Raw genomic sequence first — 23,430 nt, 5'->3', positions numbered from 1 at the left:
ACCTGACCTTTACTTCCTGATTTTTCAACTTCAGCTGCCAAACGAGGCACAGCTGCAGTTAAAAAAAATCAAGAAAAGAGGGCTGTTTCAAAGGCTGCATCTCTGCACCCAGCGTGCTGATGACGATTTACAGGGGCAGGTTCACAGCGTGCAGGGAAGCTCGTAAATCCCGAACTGGTAGTTAACCCAGTCGTATCCCACCCCTGCTTTTTTCCTTGAAGATATTTTGCTTCTCGGCCTTATAAGTTAAGGGTAGCTTTAAAAAGTCAACTGCTTTTGAGACAATACTAAGTGAATGATGTTTATTAGCGATCTTTCCTTCCCCTCTTTGCCCTCACTCTGACCTCTGAATTTGGCATTGCTGGGAATCAGAAGCAATCGAGTAGAATTATGTCAATGAAAAGTTTTGTACAGGGTAGATGGAAATGATAGCAGTCTTCCCATATTTGAAGGGCTGCCACAAAGAACAGGCGGTCAACCTATTCTCCAAAGCACTAGAAGGCAAGACAAGAAACAATGGATGGAAACTAACCAAGGAGAGAAGCAACCTAGAACTAAGGAGAAACTGCCTGACAGTGGGGACAATTAACCAGAGGAATGGCTTGCCTCCAGAAGTTGTAGGTGCTTCATCAGTGGAGGTTTTCAAGAAGAGACTGGACAGCCACTTGTCCAAATAATATAGGATCTCCCGCTTGAGCAGAGGTTGAACTAGAAGACCTCCAAAGTCCCTTCCAACTATTCTGCTATTCTGTTAGATTTACTCCATTGAAGAGGTTTCCATGGGGCAGAGCATATCCTCCTTTGCTAGACAGATACTATGTCATATTTCAGCCCCCATGTAGCCTCTCGCTCATTTTTTTAAAAAAATATTTTTAAATTATTAAAGAAGTTTCCAACAGAATGAAGACAATATAAATGCTGAGTTGAAGAATAAGGAAAAGTCATAAGAACGTGACAAAGAAATACAGCCAAAGAAAAGGAAAAGAAAGGATAACGAAGAAATGGCTTTTGAACTTCTTAACAGCAATTATAAATACATTTATGTCTCTCTCTCTCTCTCTCTCTCTCTCTCTCTCTCTCCCTCTCTCTCTCTCTCTCTTTCTGCTTACATTGTAATTTGCTTCTTTCCTTATCTACTCTTTCTAATCATCAAATCCATAAATCACCAGTTCGTGTGTGTGTGTGTGTGTGTGTGTGTGTGTGTGTGTGTGTGCACGTGCGTGTGTGTGTGTGTGTGTGTGTGTGTTTTTTTTAATTTTCCAGCAGAAAAAATCCACAAGGAGTTTCCAGGCACTAATAAATGGAATCACTGAACCTGCACTTAGCAAATAAATCAGCCCCTCACTCATTTATGAGAGTTGTACAGCTCCCACAAGTGAGTAATCTATTTTCTCCCATTTTTTTTTTAAATGCAACAAGTCATAGGCTTAAATATCCTAGGCTTAAATATCCATACTGGTCCAATTTGATACCTTTTTATGACCTTTCGCTACTTGAGAAGAGAGAATTTGCTTTTCAAATTGAAATAGTAAAACCTTTTCAAAGGAACCTGGGGAAATTCTCACTAGTGATCCTCTTGCATTGAATCCACTGCATTGGAATGGACTATATGGGCCACCTAGGTATGCTATATGTTTCTCAGCCTCAACATGTCAGACCTGTCCCATCTTGGTGCTCTAAGGCATGAAACACCCTTGACTCATTTGTAAAGGTTCCCCTCGCACATACGTGCTACTCATTTCTGGCTCTAGGGGGCGGTGCTTGTCTCCGTTACAAAGCCAAAGAGCCAGCACTGTCCGAAGACGTCTCTGTGGTCATGTGGCCAGCATAACTAAATGTTGAAGGTGCGCGGAACATTGTTCCCTTCTCACCAAAATGTTCCCTATTTTCTATTTGCATGTTTACATGCTTTTGAACTGCTGGGGTGGCAGTGGGACAAGTAGCAGGAGCTCGTTCATTAGGCAGTGCTAGGGACTCGAACCACTGAACTGCTGACCTTTCTGATCGACAAGCTCAGCGTCTTAGCCACTGAGCCACCACGTCCCCAGTGAAAGGTATACTTTACTAAAAGCCAAGAGGTACAGCAGAGGCCCCCAACCCCCAGCCCATGGACCGACACCGGTTCCTGACATGCCAGAAACCAGGCTATGCAAACAAGTGAAATCCCATCCACGGCATGCAGGCAGCATGCAAAACGAAAGCCCCTCCGGTCCACAGAAAAAGGTCTCTCCACAGAACTGGTCCCTGATGCCCGGAAGGTTGGTGGCTGCTGGTTCCCTGTATAGTACAGCCAGAACTGAAGTTCACATGCCAGAATTTCCAGGTTAACTTTCCCCACCTAGTTTCTTTCCAGTTCCTGCCACTTGCTAGTCTCTTATTAACAGATTAACAGAGTTGGAAGGGACTTTGTAAGTCATCTAGTCCAACCCCCCGCCCAAGCAGGAAACCCTACACCATTTCTGATAGATGGCAGTCCAGTCTCTTCTTGAAAGCTTCCAGTAATGAAGCTCCCACAACATCCAAAGGCAACTTCTGTTCCATGGGTTGATTGTTCGCACTGTCTGAAAATTTCTCCTTACTTCTAGGTTGAATCTCTCCTTGATCAGTTTCTATCCATTGTTCCTTGTCTGGCCTTCAAGTACCTTGGAAAATAGCTTAACCAACTCAGTTAAGCATGTTGTGTAGAAATTAATCTTTATAATACATGAATATTATATACAATTACATGTTCTATGGAGTGGCTGAGGTAGGGTTGGATGGTAGTGGAAGGATTTGGTTACATAAGAGCATTTTATCCTTCCACGGCAGGCCTTTAGTTGAAGCTGTTCTTGTCCTTTTGTAAAAGTTGGGCACTTGCAATTTCTGAGAATGAGAAAACTACTATTCATGTTTTCCTTCCAAACTCACTAAAAAAATCTTGCTGGAACAGTAGAGTGGGATCTTTATCGATTCACATATTTCGACAGTATGTTGACCGTTGCCGAGTATTTCCAAAAAACATACTTGATGTAATCCTTAGCAACTGCATTTTTCTCCAAGCAAGTATTTTTCCCTTCTAATACCCTATAAAATCAGTTTTCATAATATAACAGGTCTACTTGCTACTCGGTGTGTGTGTTTGTGTGCCTCGTGTAAAGTGCTGTGGAGAATGTTTAGCAGGTGGCTTTAAAATGCAGCAGCGGGAGCTCAGTAAGATAAGTACTCCACTTATCCATAGTTTGAGATGTGTGTGTGTGTGTGTGTGTGTGTGTGTGTGTTGAATGGCACCAACTTGAAGTTTCAAGCTCACCCAAATGTCACTAGAGTGGAAAATTAAATCTAGACTCTGCCAGAATGGATCCCAGAGAAGACAAGAGACCATGAAAGCCAAGACAACAATGTCCTAAAGAAGTTTCTCCTTGATATTTTGTATTTCAAATCGCTGGAAATGTCTCCTATTATCACCAGCCCTTAGATAACTAGGAAACAGAAGACAAAAATAGCTTTTCAAAGTGATTGGGTAAACGTAGGGTATTTTTGCGGCAGATTGCTTAGCTGGTTGAAGAGAAGGAATGAGGATGATCTACAGTATTTGACAGGCTGTCATAAAGAAAAAGGGGTTGACCCAGTGGTGGGATTAAAAACTTTTTACTACCAGTTCTGTGGGTGTGGCTTGGTGGGCGTGGCAGGGGAAGGATACTGCAAAATCCCATTCCCTCCCCACCCTACTAACCTGCTTTCCAGCTCCATTCTCCTGTGCAGGGCAACCAAAGAAGACCCAGCCGATCATCTGGGACTCAGGAGGCAGAGAATAAATGGGATTGGCGGGGCCAGTCAGAGGTGGGATTGGCCAGTTCTCTGAACTACTCAAAATTTCCGCTACCGGTTGTCCACAACTGGTCAGAACCTGCTGAATCCCACCTCTGGGTCAACCTATGCTCCAAAGCATCAGCGGGCAGGGCATGAAGTAATGGGAGAAAGATCGTTATTGGGAGATTCCACCTGAAAGTAAGGACACATTTCTTAACAATGGGAACAATTCATCAGTGGAACAGTTGGGCAGCCACTTGTCTGAAATGGTATCCGATCTCTTGCTGGAGCAGAGGGTTGGACTAGTTGACCTCCAAAGTCCATTCTGTTATTCTCCCACCTTGGTTCCCAGTTATTTTCCTTCCTAAAGCATTCGGTGATCAACCCTTACAGATCTGAAACCTTTGGAAGATATCTCTGGACAGAATAAAGGAAGAAAAAACTACAAGTCATCCTCACTTAGTGACTGCCTTTTCAAAGTCACTAAATGGCGCCCAAAATCCACTTAGCAACCAGTCCTTGCATGTATGACCTTTGCAGGGTCCCTCTGCTCTCATTTTCACTTGCTTATTTACCTCATTCCAAGATGCCCTCAAGGAGAAAAGCTAAAAGCCCCAGTTTGGCTGAAGAAAGTAAGGAAAGCTGCCAAGGAAAACTGAAATAAAATTGTAAGCACTGCTGTGATCACGTGATTTTCACTTAGCAACAGCTTTGCTTTGTTTCATAACAACTTTATTAAATGTTCCAAAATGTACACCTAAAAACTAACATAAGCTAAGAATCAAGCAAAAAGATAAAGAGGAGAGAGAGAGAGAGAGAGATAACACTGCAGAAAGATATAAAAAAAAAGAAAGGAAAACAAAAATGCAAACCAAGAATGACTTCTGACTTCTTCCAAGGATATTTAAAAAAATTATGCTTATATTCAGCTCTTCATTTAAGCACCCGGAAGAGCTTTTCTTCTGGCCTTTTGTAATCAAACCTGGAGTAGAAGAGTAAAAGGAGACCCTCAGGATTGGAGAAGATTGATTGCCAGTTCATTTACTTAGATGCAGCAAGAGGAAAACAGGGCTCATATTTTCCATTTCACAATGCCAAAATGCCCAGAGCAAACAATGCTTCCTGTCATCCATCCAGGATTTATACAGCGTTGAAAGATTGGATTGAGTTTCTTTGAAGTTGCCAGCAATAGGTTTTTAAAATATTAGACTCTGGAGAAGTTTAGACAATGCCAGGATGCAATCTGTCAGAATCTGGAGCTTAATTGTTTTGTTGGTTGTTTGGAGGGTGTGATCCTAACGTTTGCTCAAACTGCGCGGTCTCTCTGTCACCAACCACTGACCATCCCTGGTTATGCTTCTGATTAGGGGTAAAACTGCTGATTTTGGGGAGCAATAGCAATGCCACTTAGACTTATATACTGATGTGTCGTGCTTTACAGCACTCTGTGAGTGATTTACAAATGTCAGCCTATTGCCCCCAACAATATGGGTCCTCATTTTAGCCACGGAGCCACCATGGCTGCAAAGCATGGGGAGCATTTCAAAACAGACCCAAGTTTTCTGAAGACTAAAAAAAAAAAAGAGGGTGTGGAAAAAAACTTTCCACCTTGCAAGTTTCTGTTAATGTAATCTTACAATAAAGTAGGATTAGTTCATCTGGGTGTCCATCTGATCTGGATTACTTCGCAAGGCTGACTCTTGGGCTGCATTCCTCTGAATTTGTCTCATGGAATTTAGATGTGGCTGTCACCCTATATGGGTAGTTCTCAACTTATGACTTATAATTGAGCCCCAAATTTTGGTTGCCAAGTGAGAAATTTGTTGAGTGAGTTTTGCCCCATTTTATGTCTTTTATCGCCGCATCGGTTAAGGGAATCCCTGCAGTTGTTAACTTAGTCACATGGTTGTTAAGTGAATCTGGCTTCCTCATTGACTTTGCTTAAGCGAAGGTCGTAAAAGGGGGAATCCCATAAGTCCAGGACACTGTGACCGTCGTAAATGTGACTCAGCTGGGAAGCAAATGTATATCATGAGACCATGGGGATGCTGCAATGGTCATAAGTGTGAAAAATGGTCATAAGTTGCTTTTTTCAGTGCCGTTGGAACTTCGAATGGTCACTAAATGAACTGTTGAAAGTCAGGGACTCCTATACTTTTGTAAAAGAAAAGAAAGAAAACAAAAAAACAGCCACGTGAAAGGTAAACTTTGACATTTAAGAATGGAGATAATTCCCAAAGAAACTTCTGAGGGGGCGCTACCTTACAAACCCTCCTGCTTTGACCTGTTGGGAGTTAAAAAAACCCACCCTCTCTCCTAGGAAAATGAAATATTTTAGGACCGTGTTGGCAAACCTATGGCATGCATGCCAGAAGTGGCACGCAGAGCCACTTCTGCTGGCATGCGAGAGTTCACCTGGAAGAGCCCGACTGCGCATGCTTGCACACCGCCACCACCCGACAGGTGATTGTCGGGCATCTGGCACGCATGCGCAGGGGGCAGGGGGGCAAGGGAGACAAGAGCTCATGCACAGAGACGCACAGCATGAGGGGGAATCACACGCGCATGCGCAGGGGGAAGGCCCAGCACACATTGCCTACTGGGTGCTGGCACACAAGCACGAACACACGAGCGTGCATGCAATTATTGGCACGGGAGCCGAAAAAGGTTAACCGCGACTGTTTTATGATATACTAAAAAGACAGAATATCTCCCCTAAAGGGAAAACTAGAAACTCAGAGGCAGAAACTCAGCCGCCCACCTTTGCTAATGGAGCATTACACGGACCTGGGCCAGTCTATTTTACATAACAAAGTTCTACCTCATTCAGGCAGACCTGTAATAGGAATTGCCCAAAGCCCTTTCATTACATCATCATCCAGCGAGGCTCAACCAAGCCTGAGACTCAGGACAACCTACAGAGTTGCCCTTGCATGACCCCACTGGGAGTCTGACAACCAATCAGAATACAAGCTGAAATTCAAATCCCAACAGAAGGTATATAACTGAGGTTCTCTCAGCATCTTGCGCCTTCTTTTTTCCTTCAGCCAACATCTTGAAGCATGTGACCATCCTTTTCACTTTGGAGCTTCAAGCCATGTGGTCCTGTCCACCATTAAACCATCTTTCCAAGCAGCCACCATATTTCCAGTGTCTTTCTTCCCCACTTGGAACTGAACCCAGAAGGATATTTCTTCCAACAGACCCATGACTTATTCTTAATTATCTGAGGGGTCCTTCATGGTCTCTGAGCTTGGTGGTTTTCTTGCAGATGTTTCATTACCCCAAGCTAGGTAACATCCTAATCTTAATTATCTTCTCAGCTATTAGAGAAGCACAGAGGGAGAAGAACTGGAACTAAGGATATATATGTTGCAGCAGATGTGACATATTTTATTGGCACAGTTGTTACCTTTAGCAGATTTAATAAAACAAAACTCAGACATATTTTTAGCTGTTTAGAGACATAAAGAGAGGACAGATTCCTTGCTTTTAAAAATACACGTTTTATTTTAATGGATCCAGCTTGGGATATCCATAAGTCTTGTTCTAATAGCAAAAAAATCCTAGGGACAATGAAGGGATCATTTTGTGACCTTTCCTGGAAAGATCAAGGATGCCTGACATCCCATCTTCCTATGAACAGATGGGGCAATATTACTGTGGGGAAAAAATGAAGGCAAAAGCTGGTCCCGATATTTGAGGGGCTGCCCCAAAGAAGAGGGAGTCAAGCTATTTTCCAAAGCACCTGAAGGCAGGACAAGAAGCAACGGGTGGAAACTAATCAAGGAGAAAACTGACCTGGAAAATAAAGAGAAATTTCCTAACAGGATAATAAATCAGTGGAATGGTTTTCCTCCAGAAGTTGTGGTTGCTCCAACCGTGGAAGTTTTTAAACAAGAGATTGGGTGGCCATTTCTCTGCTCTTACATCCTTGGCAGTTACCATCAGTTCAGAGGTGGGTATTCAGCAGGTTCTTACCAGTTCTGGAGAACCGGTAGTGGAAATTTTGAGTAGTTCGGAGAACCAGCAAATCCCACCTCTGACTGAAGCCACCAACCCCATCTCTTCTCTGCCTCCCGTTGAGTCCCAGATGATCGGCTGGGTTTTCTCTGGTTGCCCTGCACAGGAGAACAGAGCTGGAAAGCAGGTTAGTGGGGTGGGGAGGGAATGGGGATTTTGCAGTATATCCTTCCCTTGCCACGCCCACCAAGCCACACCCACAGAACCGATAGTAAACATTTTGAATCTCACCACTGCATCAGTTGCAGTATAGCAAGGAGAATAAGTGAGTTCTGAAGCACCCTCTAGCTTTCTGTTTTGCCACTCCAGGAGAGCCTGCAGTGTGAGCTCACAAGGCCAATTCAGTCAAAGGCCGCTAATGATGAAGCAAAAGGAGTTGTTCAACTTATTTTAAATCTGCCAGAGCCCTGGCTGCAGGCTGCAGTTTTCTGTTACAACAGCCCTCGAGCCAGTTCTTCTCATTTAGCCTTCAAGCACCCTGCTGATTTTAATGGATTGGACTTGGAACCTACAAGGGTGAACCAGGAAACTCAGCAAGAAAACACCCTGGCAATAAAGCTTTAGATCTAATCAAACTTTGCAGAGGCAATAAATTAGCCCTTTAAATATATTAAACATTCAGGAGCTATTAACATAAACATTCATTGCTCATTTATTGTCTGTTAGCTTGGAGCCCTGCCTTACCAAAAGCTTCCATTGTTTTCTTTGCTTTTCTTTTTTTAAAAAAAGATGGTTTTATTAAAAGTTTTTCAAGCAAACAGTAAAGCAAATTAATATAAAGTAAGCAAGAAAAAAAGAAATCAAAAGGAAAACTAAAGAGAAAGAAAGAAAGAAAGAAAGAAAGAAAGAAAGAAAGAAAGAGCTTCTAATCCTTTTTCCAGCAGTTCAAAGTACAACCATAAATTTGCCTCTTTCTCTAAAGTCACATTGTGATTCTCTTCTTTCTATAATGAATCCCGTCTAATCATCAAAAACATAAATCAAAAGTTCATTTCCCCCCTATTTTACACAAGAAGAGCCCATAAGAGGTTTCCAGCCGGCAATAAATGGAAACTTTGATGTTCTCTAATCAAAGAAGTCAATTTGACCATCTCAGCAAGTTCCATCATCTCTTCCAATCATTCTTCCTTTGTCGGTAGCTGTTGCCAAATCATTCCACCTTCCAAAACCCTCCATTTCTGAGTGATTTCTTAATTAGGGAAAGGAGGGAATCCAAGGAGGATTAAACATCGTTAATGCTTGGTATATCGAAGAAATGTTTCATTCTTTTCTGGAAAAATGGCAAAAAGAAAGGAATTAATGAATGTAAAGTCAGCTGTGGACCTTAGCACAGCCCTTCTCCCCGCAAAACCAATCCTCCCAGCTGCTTCACCCCTCGCTTCTCCTCCATGTCTGTTTTCATGCGAGTTAGCTTGGAACGTGGGTTTAGCACTCTTTCAAAAGACTGCTGGACTCGTGTTCAAAAGTAGCTCAACAGGCGTGAAGGAAGACTGCGCCAAGCAGCAGGAGAGAGAGAGAGAGAGAGAGATCCTTTCTGACTTTGTTATCATCCATGTTGGGGCTTAAACCTGTCGTTGTAAGCAGCCACCTGCCTTCACCCAACCCAAACCTGCTTCTCATTGGGAAGAACAATTGGTGATTGTTTTCCTGCTAGTAGGTGGCAAAAGTAGCAAAACTGGGGAAAACCCACCTAGTCTCTTCTTTAACTTCTTTAACTTTAATGTGCCACCACACCAAAGGGGCTTTTTTCAGGAGGCAACTGGACTTTCTTGTTTTTTCTTTTGAAGATGTTTCGCTTCTCATCCAAAAAACTTCTTCAGCTCTGACTGGATGGTGGGGAGTGGAAGGATTTATATTCCTTGCAGACAGCTGGTCGTTTGCTTTCTTTTAGAGAGTCATTGAGGCCACTTGGAGGTTTATCTGTGTCCTCAGGGTCACCTGAGTGGTGCTCCTGGTTCCTGTAATTATTTTCCTCTGGAAATCCATTCCTGCTCCATTCAAAGGGTGTCGATCCCAAATTGTACAGCATTCAGGAGGCAACTGGACTTTGTTTTTTTTCTTTTGAAGACATTTGGCTTCTTATCCAAGAAGCTTCTTCAGCTCTGACAGGATAGTGGGGAATGGAAGGATTTATATACACCTTTGGGACAACCATGACCTGGATGACTGAGAATCTTGAGAGTTTTTAGTAATGGTTCATGGTTAGAATGCAGTCTTGCAGGCTAATTCTGCCCACAGTCAGGAGCTGGATCCTGGATGGCTCGAGGTTGACTCAGCCTTCCATCCTTCCGAAGTCGGTAAAATGAAGAGCCAGATTGTTGGGGGCAATAGGCTGTAAACTGCTTAGGGCTGTAAAGCACCAAGAAGCAGTATATAAGCGATATGTAAAGATAACATATTTCCCAGCCCTGTTATTGTTGTAGGAGGCAGCACAATTTATGCCAGGGCTGTCTTAGGCCTCCTGAAGGATTGTTGCAGAGCCCTTGGATGCAGCTGGCTGAATTCTCTTTTCAGCAGTCTTTCCTGGCTGTTATTCTGACTGTCAGCCGGACAGTTTTCATGATTAAGGGCATCAGAGATATCCAGAAACAACTTGGGAAGCTTCCGAGATATAAGCCAGGCAATTACGGTCCCTTTTAAAGCAGAGGTAGATGGGGAGGAGGGGGAGAGAAAGAGATGGAGAGAGATTGAGAGAGAGAGATTGAAAGGGGGGATTGGAAGAGAGTGCGGGGGAGATTGAGAGATCAATTGCTTGAGAGAGAAATTGAGAGGGGAGATTGAGAGACAGAGACAGACAGACAGAGAGAGAGAGAGAGAGAGAGAAAGATTGAGAGAGAGCAATTGAGGGGAGAAGAGAGAGAGAAAGAGAAAGCAGGGGACATTGTGGCTTTACCTCAAGCACAACTACCAATTACAGGTAGTCCTCAACTGACAACCACAACTGAGCCCAGAATTTCCATTGCTAGGCGAGACGGTTGTTAAGTGAGTTTTGCCCCATTTTATGACTTTTATTGTCATGATGGTTAAGTGAACCACTGCAATTTTTGTCAGTAACACAACTGTTAAGTGAATCTGGCTTCCCCGTTGACTTTGCTTGTCAGAAGGTTGCAAACGGGGATCAAATGACCTCAGAACACGGCAACCATCATAAATAAATACCAGTTGCCATGGCTCCAAATTTTATCATTTGACTGTGAGGATGTTGCAACAGTCTTAAGTGTGAAAAATAATCATAAGTCACTTTTTTTCAGGGCCATTGTAACTTCTAACATTCACCAAACCAATGGCTGTAAACCAAGGACTACCCGCACAAGGCTTGACAAGGGGAAAATGGAGTTATAGTACCAGAATATTAGATACCTAGCACCACAATCAGGATCTGTCCTGTGATGGATGGTTAGAAAAATACAAGTCCACTGTGGATAGCCAGACCCGCCACCAAGCTCCTTCCACAGTGCTCCCAATTTAAATCCAAGTTTCTAATGATTTGAAATGGCTTTTAGCTGGAAGTCCCTCGTGGTTCCCCAAGGACGGGAATGGGTTGCAAGGTTAAGCTGGATATGATGGCTCCACAGTGGATGATTATCCGTTCATCACAAGATGATTTTTTTTTACTTTTCTCATCTGAGAAGGATCAGCCATAATTTTCTGCAATAACTTTGCATTACTGCAAGTGGATGCAGCCTTCAGCTGTAGCTGCTTCCCGTGGAAAATCACTCCCATCCCATCCACAGTAGCATCCTTGCATTTCGATCTAAGCGAGAGGTACTTCATCCAGATGTACATCAAGTCTCAAGACCTAAGAGGAAGGATTTCTGGGAATGTTAACTTTCACACCCCAGAGGGAGTTGTGAGCCTCGATGGCGCGGTGGTTAGAGTGCAGTACTGCAAGCAACCTCTGTTGACTGCCGGCTGACTGCAATTTGGCAGTTCAAATCTCACCAGGCTCAAGGTTAATTCAGTCTTTCATCCTTCCGAGGTTGGTAAAATGAGGACCCAGATTGCTGGGGGTGAGAGGCTGATTCTGTAAACTGTTTAGAGTGGGCTATAAAGCAAAGTGGTATATAAGTCTAACTGCTATTACTATTGCCCGCCCTCCCTTCCTTCCTTCCTTCCTTCCTTCCTTCCTTCCTTCCTTCCTTCCTTCCTTCCTTCCCACCCACCCACCATCCATGGTGGCACAGTGGTTAGAGTGCAGTACTGCAGGTTATTTCTGCTGACAACCAGCTACCTGCAATTTGGCAGTTTGAATCTCACCAGGCTCAAGGTTAATTCACCCTTTCATCCTTCCGAGGTTGGTAAAATGAGGACCCAGATTGCTGGGGGCAAGAGGCTGATTCTGTAAACTGCTTAGAGTGGACTATAAAGCAAAGTGGTATATAAGTCTAACTGCTATTACTATTGCCCTTCCTTCCTTCCTTCCTTTCCTTCCACCCACCCACCCACCATCCATGATGGCACAGTGGTTAGAGTGCAGTACTGCAGGTTATTTCTGCTGACAACCAGCTACCTGCAATTTGGCAGTTTGAATCTCACCAGGCTCAGTGTTGACTCAGCCTTCCATCCTTCTGAGGTTGGTAAAATGAGGACCCAGATTATTGGGGGCAATAGGCTGACTCTGTAAACCGCTTAGAGAGGGCTGTAAAAGCACTGTGAAGCGGTATATAAGTCTAAGTGTTACTGGATTTAAGTCAGGAATGGATAGGACACCAGCAGACCTTGTGTAGCAAATATCTCCCAAGCCTGTTTATGGCCTGTCAAATCTGCCATCATGATGCCCTACCATTTGAAGATAGGAAAAAAAAACCCCACAGAAAGTCCAGTGTAAGTTTTGCAGACTATAAACACAGAGGGCTATCCTGCAAAGTTCTTTCCCAAAACCTGGAAAATGGAAAACAGTAGTTCTATCCATCTGCACATGGAGGCTCCCAACGCTTTGTAACATTGCCTCTCTCATTATAGTCACTTCCCCATGAAATGTTTACCTTCACCATTAAAATGCCCCCACCTTGTGGCTCCATCCCTTAATGGCTGCCAGGCTAGGAGAGATGGTAGAAGGTCAGCCAAGCAGCTTCTGCAAGAATGCTAGAAAAATGTACAATGAACGCCGAGCCTTGGGTGACCCATTTGGTCTGTATTTATTGCAATCTCATTGCCCGACATGAAATCCAAGGTGATGGGTATGCATTCTAGGGAGGTTGATACAGAAGGTAAAGCAGTTTTTTGGCAGGGGTGGGGAGAGGAACAAGGGTCTAAAAGAAACGTCAGTGCGGTTAGTGATCGCATCTATTCAATAACACATTTTTTTTTCAATGTACACATAATGCTACGGCTACAGGCCCCACAACGAGCGGGTAGGTGTATTAATACACAAGATGCAGGTTGGGTACAAAAGAAGTCCTTAGAAGTGCAGGAGAACATCACAAGAGGAAATGGGAAGATTCAGGTCTGGCTCTGGACCCGTCCACGTCCACATTTTTTATCCCTAAGAGTGGACCAGACCATATGGCTTTTTGATATTTAAGACAACAGGGAGGAAGCAGCTGGGACCTCAAGCTCATTGAACAGATGCCAGAGAACACTGAACATGCACCAGCTGGACAGTATGTAACTGAGTCTTATCTATGCCATAGGTATCATTATGGTTATGGCGGTCTTTGACCATAATAAAGATTGGATTGGATTGGTGCATCCTTACAGTGAGAGGCTCATTGTTTTAGTTTGCTTGTTTTTTGTTTTTATGGCATTTCTCTGAGGATGGCTTCTTTTTTTCCCCCCTGATCTTTTATTTTGGAAGCAAAATTGTGAAGCAGTTTTGTCAATGATAGCAGAGAGAAGGTCAACAGCAAGTCTTCTGCAAACTGCCAACAAAACAGGATGCAGGTATTATGAGAGGTCTTTGGATCCTGGTGAGGATGGACATTCCTGAAAAGCATCCAGTTATCATTTTTATCGGAGTCTTCCTGGCCTCCTTGCCAATAGTCCAAAGCATAGGTCAAGATTCCACATTCGCCAACTGTAGATCGCATGTCTTCAGGCCATCCGTAATGGTCACTCTGCCTTTTTTTGGCAATCACAATCTCTTGCCATCTCCATCCATGGACGGCCTGTGTCTTGATACCTGCAATATGTCTTTGCCCTTTATGCCAATGTTGACTTCCCTCCGTGCCTCCTAAACTTGACCTTGGCATGGAATACTTGAGAACAAGGCAGGCTAAGCAAAGTCAGAATTACAGGTTTCCTCTTCCTGAAAATCTTCTTTTCCTCTAGCCGATGATGAATTTTTAGTCTGTACTACAAAGAAACTTTTAGGGGCCCCAATCTGTACTTTGCATAGTCCAGTTAAATGGACATCTATCAAGAATTCAACAATTGCCATGCATTCATATGGCTATAGTGTGCACAACAATTCCCAATGGTTCTATATTTTCTGCAGTGATAAATTAAATCCTTGCCCCTCTTCATGGGATAGAGAAAGGACATTATTGGTTCTGGAAAACAACATTCAGATGAAACCAGTTCAGTCAAAGACAGCAGCATAAAACCTCATTTTGTAGAAATATTGCCCAATAGAGTACTAGAATACTGTCCAATGGGTTAAATTAACATTAGCAGCACTTTCTCTTTCTACTTTAGGGTCCATTACAGGAATTAAAGTATCCATGGGGAAAACTGGAAGCATTCTGCTTTGTTTGAGACCGTCAGTGAGAATGAAATGGGTTGTTTATTCAGCGTGTGTGTGTGTGTGTGTGTGTGTTTACATGCATACTTCAGAACAATGTGTGTATTTGTTTGCATGTGCATATATATAATACATATAATGCAAATACAGGTCAGGCTTTTTCAAACTGAATACAAAATCTAAATGACCTGAGTAAAGGATTGGACTAAATGGCCTTTGATTCCTCCAATTCCATAAAAAGGGGGGTTTGTTTATTGTGAGACAACAGGAGAAGAGGCTGAGCGCGCCTCCCTGAAAATATAGGCAGCATTGCTTTAAGATCCCCTAAATAAGACTCTACCTTCTACCAAATGTGGGGCTGATGGTTGACATTTTAACAAAAAAATTATCTGAACCCTTGATGGGGCTGATGTTTCTCAGCTTTGGCAACTTTGAAGGTGTGTGGATTTCCATTCCCAGAACTGAGTTTGGGGAGTTGAAGACCACGCATCTTGAAGTGCCCACACTGGACTAGAGATTGAACTGCATGTCTAGCACCTGGGACACCCAGGTTCAAATTTCTCCTCTATGGAAATGCATGTGGGGATCTGAGGCCAGTGTGTCTACCTAAGCCCAACCTAAAAAAAGAATTCTTTTGGGGAAGGAGTGTTATATATTCTACCTTGCTCTTCAAGAAAGGAGAAGGTAGGTAGATGGATGATGGATGATAAAGAGATGGATGGATGGATGGATGGATGGATGGATGGATGGATGGATAGATAGATAGATGATAGATAGATAGATAGATAGATAGATAGATAGATAGATAGATAGATAGATAGATAGATAGATAGATAGATAGATAGATAGATAGATAGATAGATGGATGGATGGATGGATGGATAGATAGATAGATAGATAGATAGATAGATAGATAGATAGATAGATAGATAGATAGATGGATGGATGGATGGATAGATAGATAGATAGATAGATAGATAGATAGATAGATAGATAGATAGATAGATAGATAGATAGATAGATAGATAGATAGATAGATAGATAGATAGATAGATAGATAGATAGATAGATAGATAGATGAATGGACAGATAGACAGAGACGATAGATGGATGGATGGATGGATGGATGGATGGATGGATGGATGGATGGATGGATGGATGGACGGACAGAGGGACAGACAGACGGACAGACAGACAGATAGATAGATAAAAATTTCCTGGAAAACTGTAGAAATACAGATATCAAGGTATATTGATATCTACAGTATATTGATGTTTATACATTCCTTTTAATGTAGAATTTCTCTAATCTACTAGGCTGTGGTGGCGGCTATTGATTAGAACTTTGGACATATTTGTCAGGTAAGGGGTTTATCATGTGTTTTGCCTGGCTGTGTGGGCTCCACCATCACTACCCAATAGTCCTAGAATTCAATAGGAGGTCTATTCTTCTCCCCCTTTCCCCACAAAATATGAGGTACTGGCAGAGAAATATCGGTAGATGTTTTGATGTTCTTCCAAACTGGTCTCTTCGCCATAGGCCGGTTTTGCATTCCATCCTCCAGCTGCTCACATCAGGACTTGGTCTCGTGTGTCTGGCAGCCGCAGGGATAAGAGGCCTCCACCAACTAGAGCAGAAGACGCCAGAAGAATGGGGATCACTTTGGTGATCCCAACAAAAGAGGCAAAGATGGAATTCCCCAAGATGGCCCCAACTTTACAGATGGCGGTGAGTATCCCAAAGGCTGTGGCTCTAGATAAGGAGAGAAAAATCATAGGAAGGTTTCAGAATTCAAAAGCCAGAGACCCAAAGCTCAGTTACTTTGACATATGAACATATGAACATTCTTTAAATATTCATAATGGTTATTTCACCTTCATGGGCATATAACTGGGCACACCAAGGAAGCCAGAACTAACTTACCAGACTTCAATAGGTATCTTGTGTCAAGCACAGCAAAAGGGATTTCCTAACCTCATTTATGGCAAATTCATTGAGTGGTGCAATGGCCTAGAGGTGGAGGTCTAGCCTCACAATCAGGAGGCTGTGAGTTCAATTCTAGGTAGAGGCAGATATTTCTCTCTCTGGGCACAATGAGAATATATCTGCTGAACAAAGCTCTGCATTTAGTGACAGGAAGGGGGTCATGGGGTCATTAAAGGAAGATGATGATTTATGGTGAATTCATTATAGTGGACCAATCTCTTTGAATGTTATGAAACATTTTATACAGAGGCAAGAACAGCAGACAAAGAAATAAGGAGATGACACAAAAGAGAAGGGGAAAAATGCGAGGAAAAAGATTTGAGGGTTCAGTTATAAACTAGGATTCCAGAACCAGCAAAATCTACAAGGAAAAGCTTTCAGGAGTTTCTATGGTAAGTAGAATGAGATGCCAGCATTAAACATTCCCGTGAATAGGCTCACCTTATGCTATCACTGGGGTTAAAAACATGCTTCAACCCATTTTGCCCAGGTAATGGATCCTACATATTTCCATCGAGGTCATCTATCTTAGTCTCTAGAGATGAATCTCATCTTATAACAGCTTAGAACATTTCTTGAGTATTTCCATCAAGGTCATCTCCCTTCCTCTCTACCAGATTTAAATTAAGGTACCCTTCAAATCAAACTCAATTCTAACCTCAATACTCAATCAATCGGTAGTTTCCTGGGAGCAAGAGGAGGGTAGATTTGATATTGCATTCTGCCCAGGATTTTTGTTGTTGTGGTTGTTGCTCACTGTCCGGTCTAATCTGGGGCAATGTGGTTTCCTAGTGATTCCTCTCCGATATCTACTATTGCTTGAGATCTGCCAGCATCCCTGAGTTTAGAAGGAAATAGTTTGGCTTTGTGGGAGGAATTAGGTGGATTAAAGAAATATGATTTCATTTTAATAGAAGGTAAACACATTCCCAATAGGATCACGTCCATCTAATCTCTGCACATAGTTTTGCAACTGTACCTGAACACAAATCACACCAATGTTATCCAGGCTTATTTTTATCTATGTTTTGTTTTGTTATAAATATTCCTATATTTTATTGCAGCTTACGTTTCAGTTTCAATTGCACAATCTTTACTCATAACTCCATTAACACATTTCTCAGAGTTCTAAAGGTTAGCTTTTGATATCTTTTCCGAAGAGAAAAGGTTGTTTAGCCAACATCAGGATTTAAAAATAATGCAAAGGGTGGCCCCTTTAGTCTAATCTAATGAAAAGAAGGACCAGGGGTGACATGATAGCAGTCTTCCAATATTTGAGGGGCTGCCACAGAGAGGAGGGAGTCAACTTATTCTCCAAAGCACCTGAAGGCAGGAAGAGAAACAATGGATGGAAACTAATCAAGGAGAGAAGCAACCTAGAATTAAGGAGGATTTTCCTGACAGTCAAAACAATTAATCTGTGGAACAACTTGCCTCCAACAGGTGTGGATGCTCCAACACTGGAGGTTATTAAGAAGAGATTGGATAACTATTTGTCGGAAGTGGTGTAGGGTTTCCTGCCTAAGCAGGGGGTTGGACTAGAAGACCTCCAGGGTGCCTTCCAACTCTGTTATTCTGTTCTGTTACTCTGTTACTCCTTCTATGATCATGTCTACCCATCCCATAAAGACCAAAGAAAATCTAGAATGCTATAGGATATCCTGCCTTGGGCAGGTGGGGTTGGACTAGAGGACCTCCAGCGTCCCTTCCAACCCCGTTATTCTATGTTCTTTTCTTGGACAGTAAAAATAGATGTGATAAAGGGGAAGTTGGCTAGATTCCCAAGGGGAGCTTTCAAGCAATATATTTTGCATGATCCGATTAAGAATATTCCGGAATACAAGTTCCCGAAAGCTTGAAACGGAGATTCTCCAGAAAAAGAGGTCAGAGGAAATGAATCACCTTTTATGCGTGGGATACAGCTCTACGGTGATGACGTTCAAGGCGTTCCAGGCAGCGATGCTCATGCCACAAAAGAGACACTGCCATCCGATCATGGCTGACTCGCTGTGGCCAAAGAACAAGAAGAAACAACACACTGCCGAGATCAGCATGGACCCCGCTGCAAGAGAAAGCAAGAAAGAGGAAAGAAATATGAGCCTGGCAGTCAACCAAGTCAAAGATGGCGTCCAGATGTAGGTAATTCAAAGCCCACCCTTTTAAAAGGTGCACCTGCAAACAGTTTAACTGCACTGTGGCTGTTTTGACGTCCCTGCAGACGCTTCTGTTGCATCTGTCCAAACTGAATAGAACTTGAATGCCATCTCTGGGTCAGACCACGTCAAAGCAAAGAAAGTGGGATGAAAATTCATTGGAGGGGCACAAGGGCTTGACGATGCCGAAACTGCCAATGATTTGCTCCCAGAGATTGGGTGACCTCCCATCACTCGCTCCCTGGCTGGTGCTCACCCAGCAGTTCGAAAACACGCAATACGGCAAGTAAATAGATGAGTACCACTTGGTTGGAAAAAACCTAGCTAGTTATGTGTCTTTGGGGACCAGAAGCTGGCACTGGACCCGGACGGACGTGAGGCAATGCAAGACAAGGCAAGACCGATGGAGGAGCCTGAAACAGCCAGCAGCCTGAGCACCATTAGTCAGCCGTTGCTAGCTAGTTCACCCATATACCAGGCACACAAACACAGAGCAAAATGAACTAGCAATTTAGGCTATCGGGGCTGCATTGTGTCTACTATTTGTAGATTTCCCTTATTTAACAGAGAGAGAGACAGAGACAGAGAGAGAGACAGAGAGAGAGAGACAGAGACAGAGACAGAGACAGAGAGAGAGAGAGACAGAGAGACAGACAGACAGAGAGATAGACAGACAGACAGAGAGACAGAGACAGAGACAGACAGACAGAGACAGAAACAGACAGAGACAGAGACAGAGACTGGATGAACAGATGGATGGATGGATGGATGGATGGACAGATAGACAGACAGACTGGATGAATAGATGGATGGATGAATGGATGGATGGATGGATGGATGGATGGATGGATGGATGGATGGATGGACGGACAGACACATAAATGGATGGATAGATAGATAGATAGATAGATAGATAGATAGATAGGAAACTGATGGCAGCAAAAGTAAGTTTTTTGTTTTCCTTTTAATTTATGTATTTATGATTTTTTAAAATTTTATTTATTGATTGATCATGATGGACATGTGTTTACCTCAAGGATGTTTAAACTCAGATGACTGATCTACTACCTCCGGTTCCAAGCTACCACTATTCTTTCTGTAAAGTCATACTTTCTAACATTACTTTTGAACTTCCCTCCTGTCGGTTTGAAGTTATGCCCTCATTTTCTTGATTTTTGCTTAATAATTACCAAGGGGGAAATAGTCCTATGGAAGATAATCATGCTAGGAAAATAAATGTACAGCTCCGCCTTCTTAGGAAGGCGCTGTTTTTTCCCACCCAAAGGGATTTTGCATTGTTTGTCGACTGTTTTAAGAAAGGGAGAAGTCCCCACCTATGCAACCCTCACCCCCTATTTGGAACCTGTACAGTCCCAGGAGGCTCTGTTGCTCTTCACCTGTGGATACCTGGCTCTTGAACCAAGACACAACAGCCATCGCATGAAAGGGCTGCGAGACCCCCCTTTCTCCTTTGATACCGTTCATCACCACTCACCAATCATCTTGATTCTTCCTAATTTGTCCATCAGCAGAGCTGAGATGATATTACCAGGCAAGACGGAAAGGCTGCCCAAGAAGCTGACAAGGTAAATGAGAAAATCGTTGTCTTCCTCAAAATCCAGCTGGCAACCCTTCTTCTGCTCAAAGTTAGAGACGTTCATAAATTCGCAGTCAATGAATTTATACTTGTAGAAATCTGTAAGAAGGAAACAATGGAGGCCCATCACTAGATCATCACCGGTTACAGGAACTGAGCCTGGCTGGTCTAGTGAAGAGAAGGACCAGGGGAGCAGTGTTGCAGTGTTGCAATACTTGAGGGGCTGCCACAGAGAGGAGGAGGTCAAGCTATTCACCAAAGCACCTGAAGGCCAGACAAGGAATAATGGATGGAAACTGAACAAAGAGAGATTTAACCTGGAAATAAGGGGAAACAGTGGCAGTGAGAACAATCAACCAATGGAACACCTTGCCCTCAGAAGTTGTGAGAATGCCATCACTTGAGACTTTCAAGAAGAGACTGGACTGCCATCTGTCAGGAATGGTGTAGGGTTTCCCGCTTGGGCAGGGGGTTGGACTAGATGACCTACAAGGTCCCTTCCAACTCTGATGTTAGAGCAGCTTTCAAAGCGAGCGACAAACCTCCAGCAGCTCAGATTCCTGGGAACAGCCATTCACAGTGAAGGTAAGAATTATTGGGATGGAGAGTGCATATTTCTCAATTTCTCTGAATTTCTGATAGAATTTTAATGAATGAGGGGACCGTGCAAATGATCTTCCATGAGGTCTTGTGGAGTCTTGAAAGCTAGGTCTCCAAAATTATTCAGACATTTCTAATGTTTACATAATTTCACAATTATGGCTGGCATTGCAAGACTGGTATTTAAAGAGATCATCTGGACCAGAGTCATTCTAGAACCCTAATTCTGTATGTTGCAAGCTTGATACCCATGCTTCACTATGAAACTATGTAGTCTGGCTTAGTTTTGGGGGAGGAAAATAAGGGGAAAAAATTCTGCTTCTGTCTACCAACATCTATTGGTATTCATCTGGATAGCATGCTGTCAGTGTGTGAAAGAGTTGGGGGCTGTTTGGAAACTGAAACAGTATTTGCTGTGCGAGCAAAAAAAGAGACAGCAAGGAGCCTGGGCGTGGCTTAGCTCAACTGTTCTGTACTAAAGCTGCTTGGTGCTGCTGTGAAACTGAAACTGAAACTCCTCTGCTTGTGGTTTTGCCTTTGGAAGAGATTTCTTTCAGGTGGGGAGGGGGAATAGAACTTCTTAGCATCAGAGCGGGTTAATAATAATATAGGAAATATTAATGCTCTGATGGTCATTTCGAAAAATCCTTTCTTAGTGAGCACCTAGAAGCCAAGAGGAACATACGTGCCAAATTTCAAGTTTGTAGGCTTTACGGTTCTGCAGATTTTGTGATGATGCTTGAGTGTATATAGATTCTGAGAAGGAATATCTTCCCTTGGAAAGCTAGAAACCATCGTGGTGTGGCTGCAGGGAGGTTTCAGACCAGGCAGTTCCAGCCTAACCTACGTCCACGTGGCTTTTAGCACCATTTTGCAAAAAGAACAAGACTTAGATTGGGCTGTTGGAACCATCCTCTGCCCCCATCTGACGGTCCTAGGGATACTGCTGAATCAAACCCTTAGCATGAAAATTACAAATAATGACGTGTCCTTTCCATCCTCCAAAAGAAAGAAAAGTGAATGTTTGGGACTCCATCTCAGACCTGCCACAACTTAAACCTCCAAGCAGAAACTATCCTCGGCTCCATTTGTTGAGAAAGGTATAGTTTTGAGAGATCAAGTGTATTGCAGCAATGCATAGCCAGAAAACTGAGAACCTGTGTGCCCTAAAATCACTAAGTTCTACTTTCCTCCCCCTTATCTGCCCCACGCTGCCCATCCCACTGTAACCAATCAGAGCCATGCAAGGTGTTTTGACAACAGGCAGTCTGGGTGCAGGTCGGTATGCAGCTCCCTCTTTCTTCCAGCTGAGTGGCCTTGAAGTAGCTTCTCAGGATGACACAGTCTTTACTTTCGTTTCCCCCAAAACATTCCCTCTCCCTCATCATTTCCCCTCCCCGCAGTTCATGGCAGTTTGTCCCTGCCTAATAGTGAAGCAAACATAAGGTGGCAGCTGACATTCAGTCCAGGGATGTCTGCAGGGTCTAATCAAAATATTCAGCATGGCAGCCATGATGGTGTGATGCAAATTCTGCTTAATTGCAGGTAGGTTGCAGGTAGAGCTTGGATTCCACCACTGGAGCTGCCATTTTGACTATTATGGACACCCACTGCAGACCCTCCATGCCTCGGATCTGAGGAGGGATTATTCTGCTTCTCTTGCAAGTTCTCCTCTAAACGCTTGGCTCTCTGCTTCCGCTTTCGCAGAAAATAAAATCTTCCCTCCCTGACGCACAGAGACCCTTCACGCATGCATGCCCAGGTGCTCCTCCACCTTACCTGTGTTATAGAAGCTGGTATTTACAAGCGTACACTTTTTGAAGAAGGTCGCGCTGGATGTCACATCTTCAAACTTACAGTCCTCAAAGAGGGAGTTGTCAAAAGTCACATCGCGCATTTTCATTTGAATGAACCTGAGGATGGACAAGAGCTAAGAGCTTGCCATCATACCCCAAAGCTTTTTTTATTAGCAAAGGTCAGAAGGTAAGAAATACAACTGGCTGCTACAGAATCTGCATCTACAGAATCTACAGAATCTACAAGATGCAATGAGTTAAACCAAAACTAGGAGTATCTTTACACTTAGAATACAAACCTTTCCCCCCTCATAGGCATTTTTGTTAGTGGAAGAGTTGAATAATTTGGATGTAAGGAGGTCCATCAAGCCTTGCTAAGATTTCCTTTAAAATCAGCAATTGGGGGTTAGGGAAATAACTGAAATTGTTCTAGAAGAAACTTGAGGGGACGGGAAAACAAATGATGCTCAGAAGCTCCCAGTTCTGAAATTATTTCAATATACGATGATTGTGGTGATATTATATGCATGAAGATGGAAAGATTCAACACTATGTACTACAGAGGAATGGATGGTGATTTTTTTTTTATTTGTCAATCGCTTACAAGATACAGGTATAATAATAAATATAGTTATGAATATATGAAATGGGTACATATAAGAAAAATAAAAGAAACAATAGGACAGGGACGGTAGGCACGATTGGTGCGCTTATGCACGCCCCCTACAGACCTCTTAGGAAGGGGGTGAGGTCAATAGTAGACAGTCTACGGTTAAAGTTTTGGGAGGTTGGGGAAGAAACCA

General features: G+C 43.1%; 1 protein-coding gene across 1 annotated transcript in view; it reads right to left on the bottom strand.

Annotated features, from left to right (window-relative positions):
* Positions 1–12,925: 12,925 nt before the first annotated feature.
* Positions 12,926–23,430, bottom strand: part of SV2B (synaptic vesicle glycoprotein 2B) — a 28,765-nt gene continuing 18,260 nt past the window's right edge. The window contains 4 exon segments of the mRNA XM_026709341.2: positions 12,926–16,247; positions 18,384–18,543; positions 20,130–20,330; positions 22,611–22,744. Coding sequence (XP_026565126.2) covers positions 16,064–16,247; positions 18,384–18,543; positions 20,130–20,330; positions 22,611–22,744 — 679 coding nt within the window. The 3' untranslated portion in view covers positions 12,926–16,063.

This window comes from Pseudonaja textilis, chromosome 13 (assembly GCF_049901715.1).
Source record: "Pseudonaja textilis isolate UNSWEBS1 chromosome 13, rPseTex1.2, whole genome shotgun sequence".
Lineage (NCBI taxonomy): Eukaryota > Metazoa > Chordata > Lepidosauria > Squamata > Elapidae > Pseudonaja > Pseudonaja textilis.
This window is presented reverse-complemented; position numbering and strand designations above follow the sequence as displayed.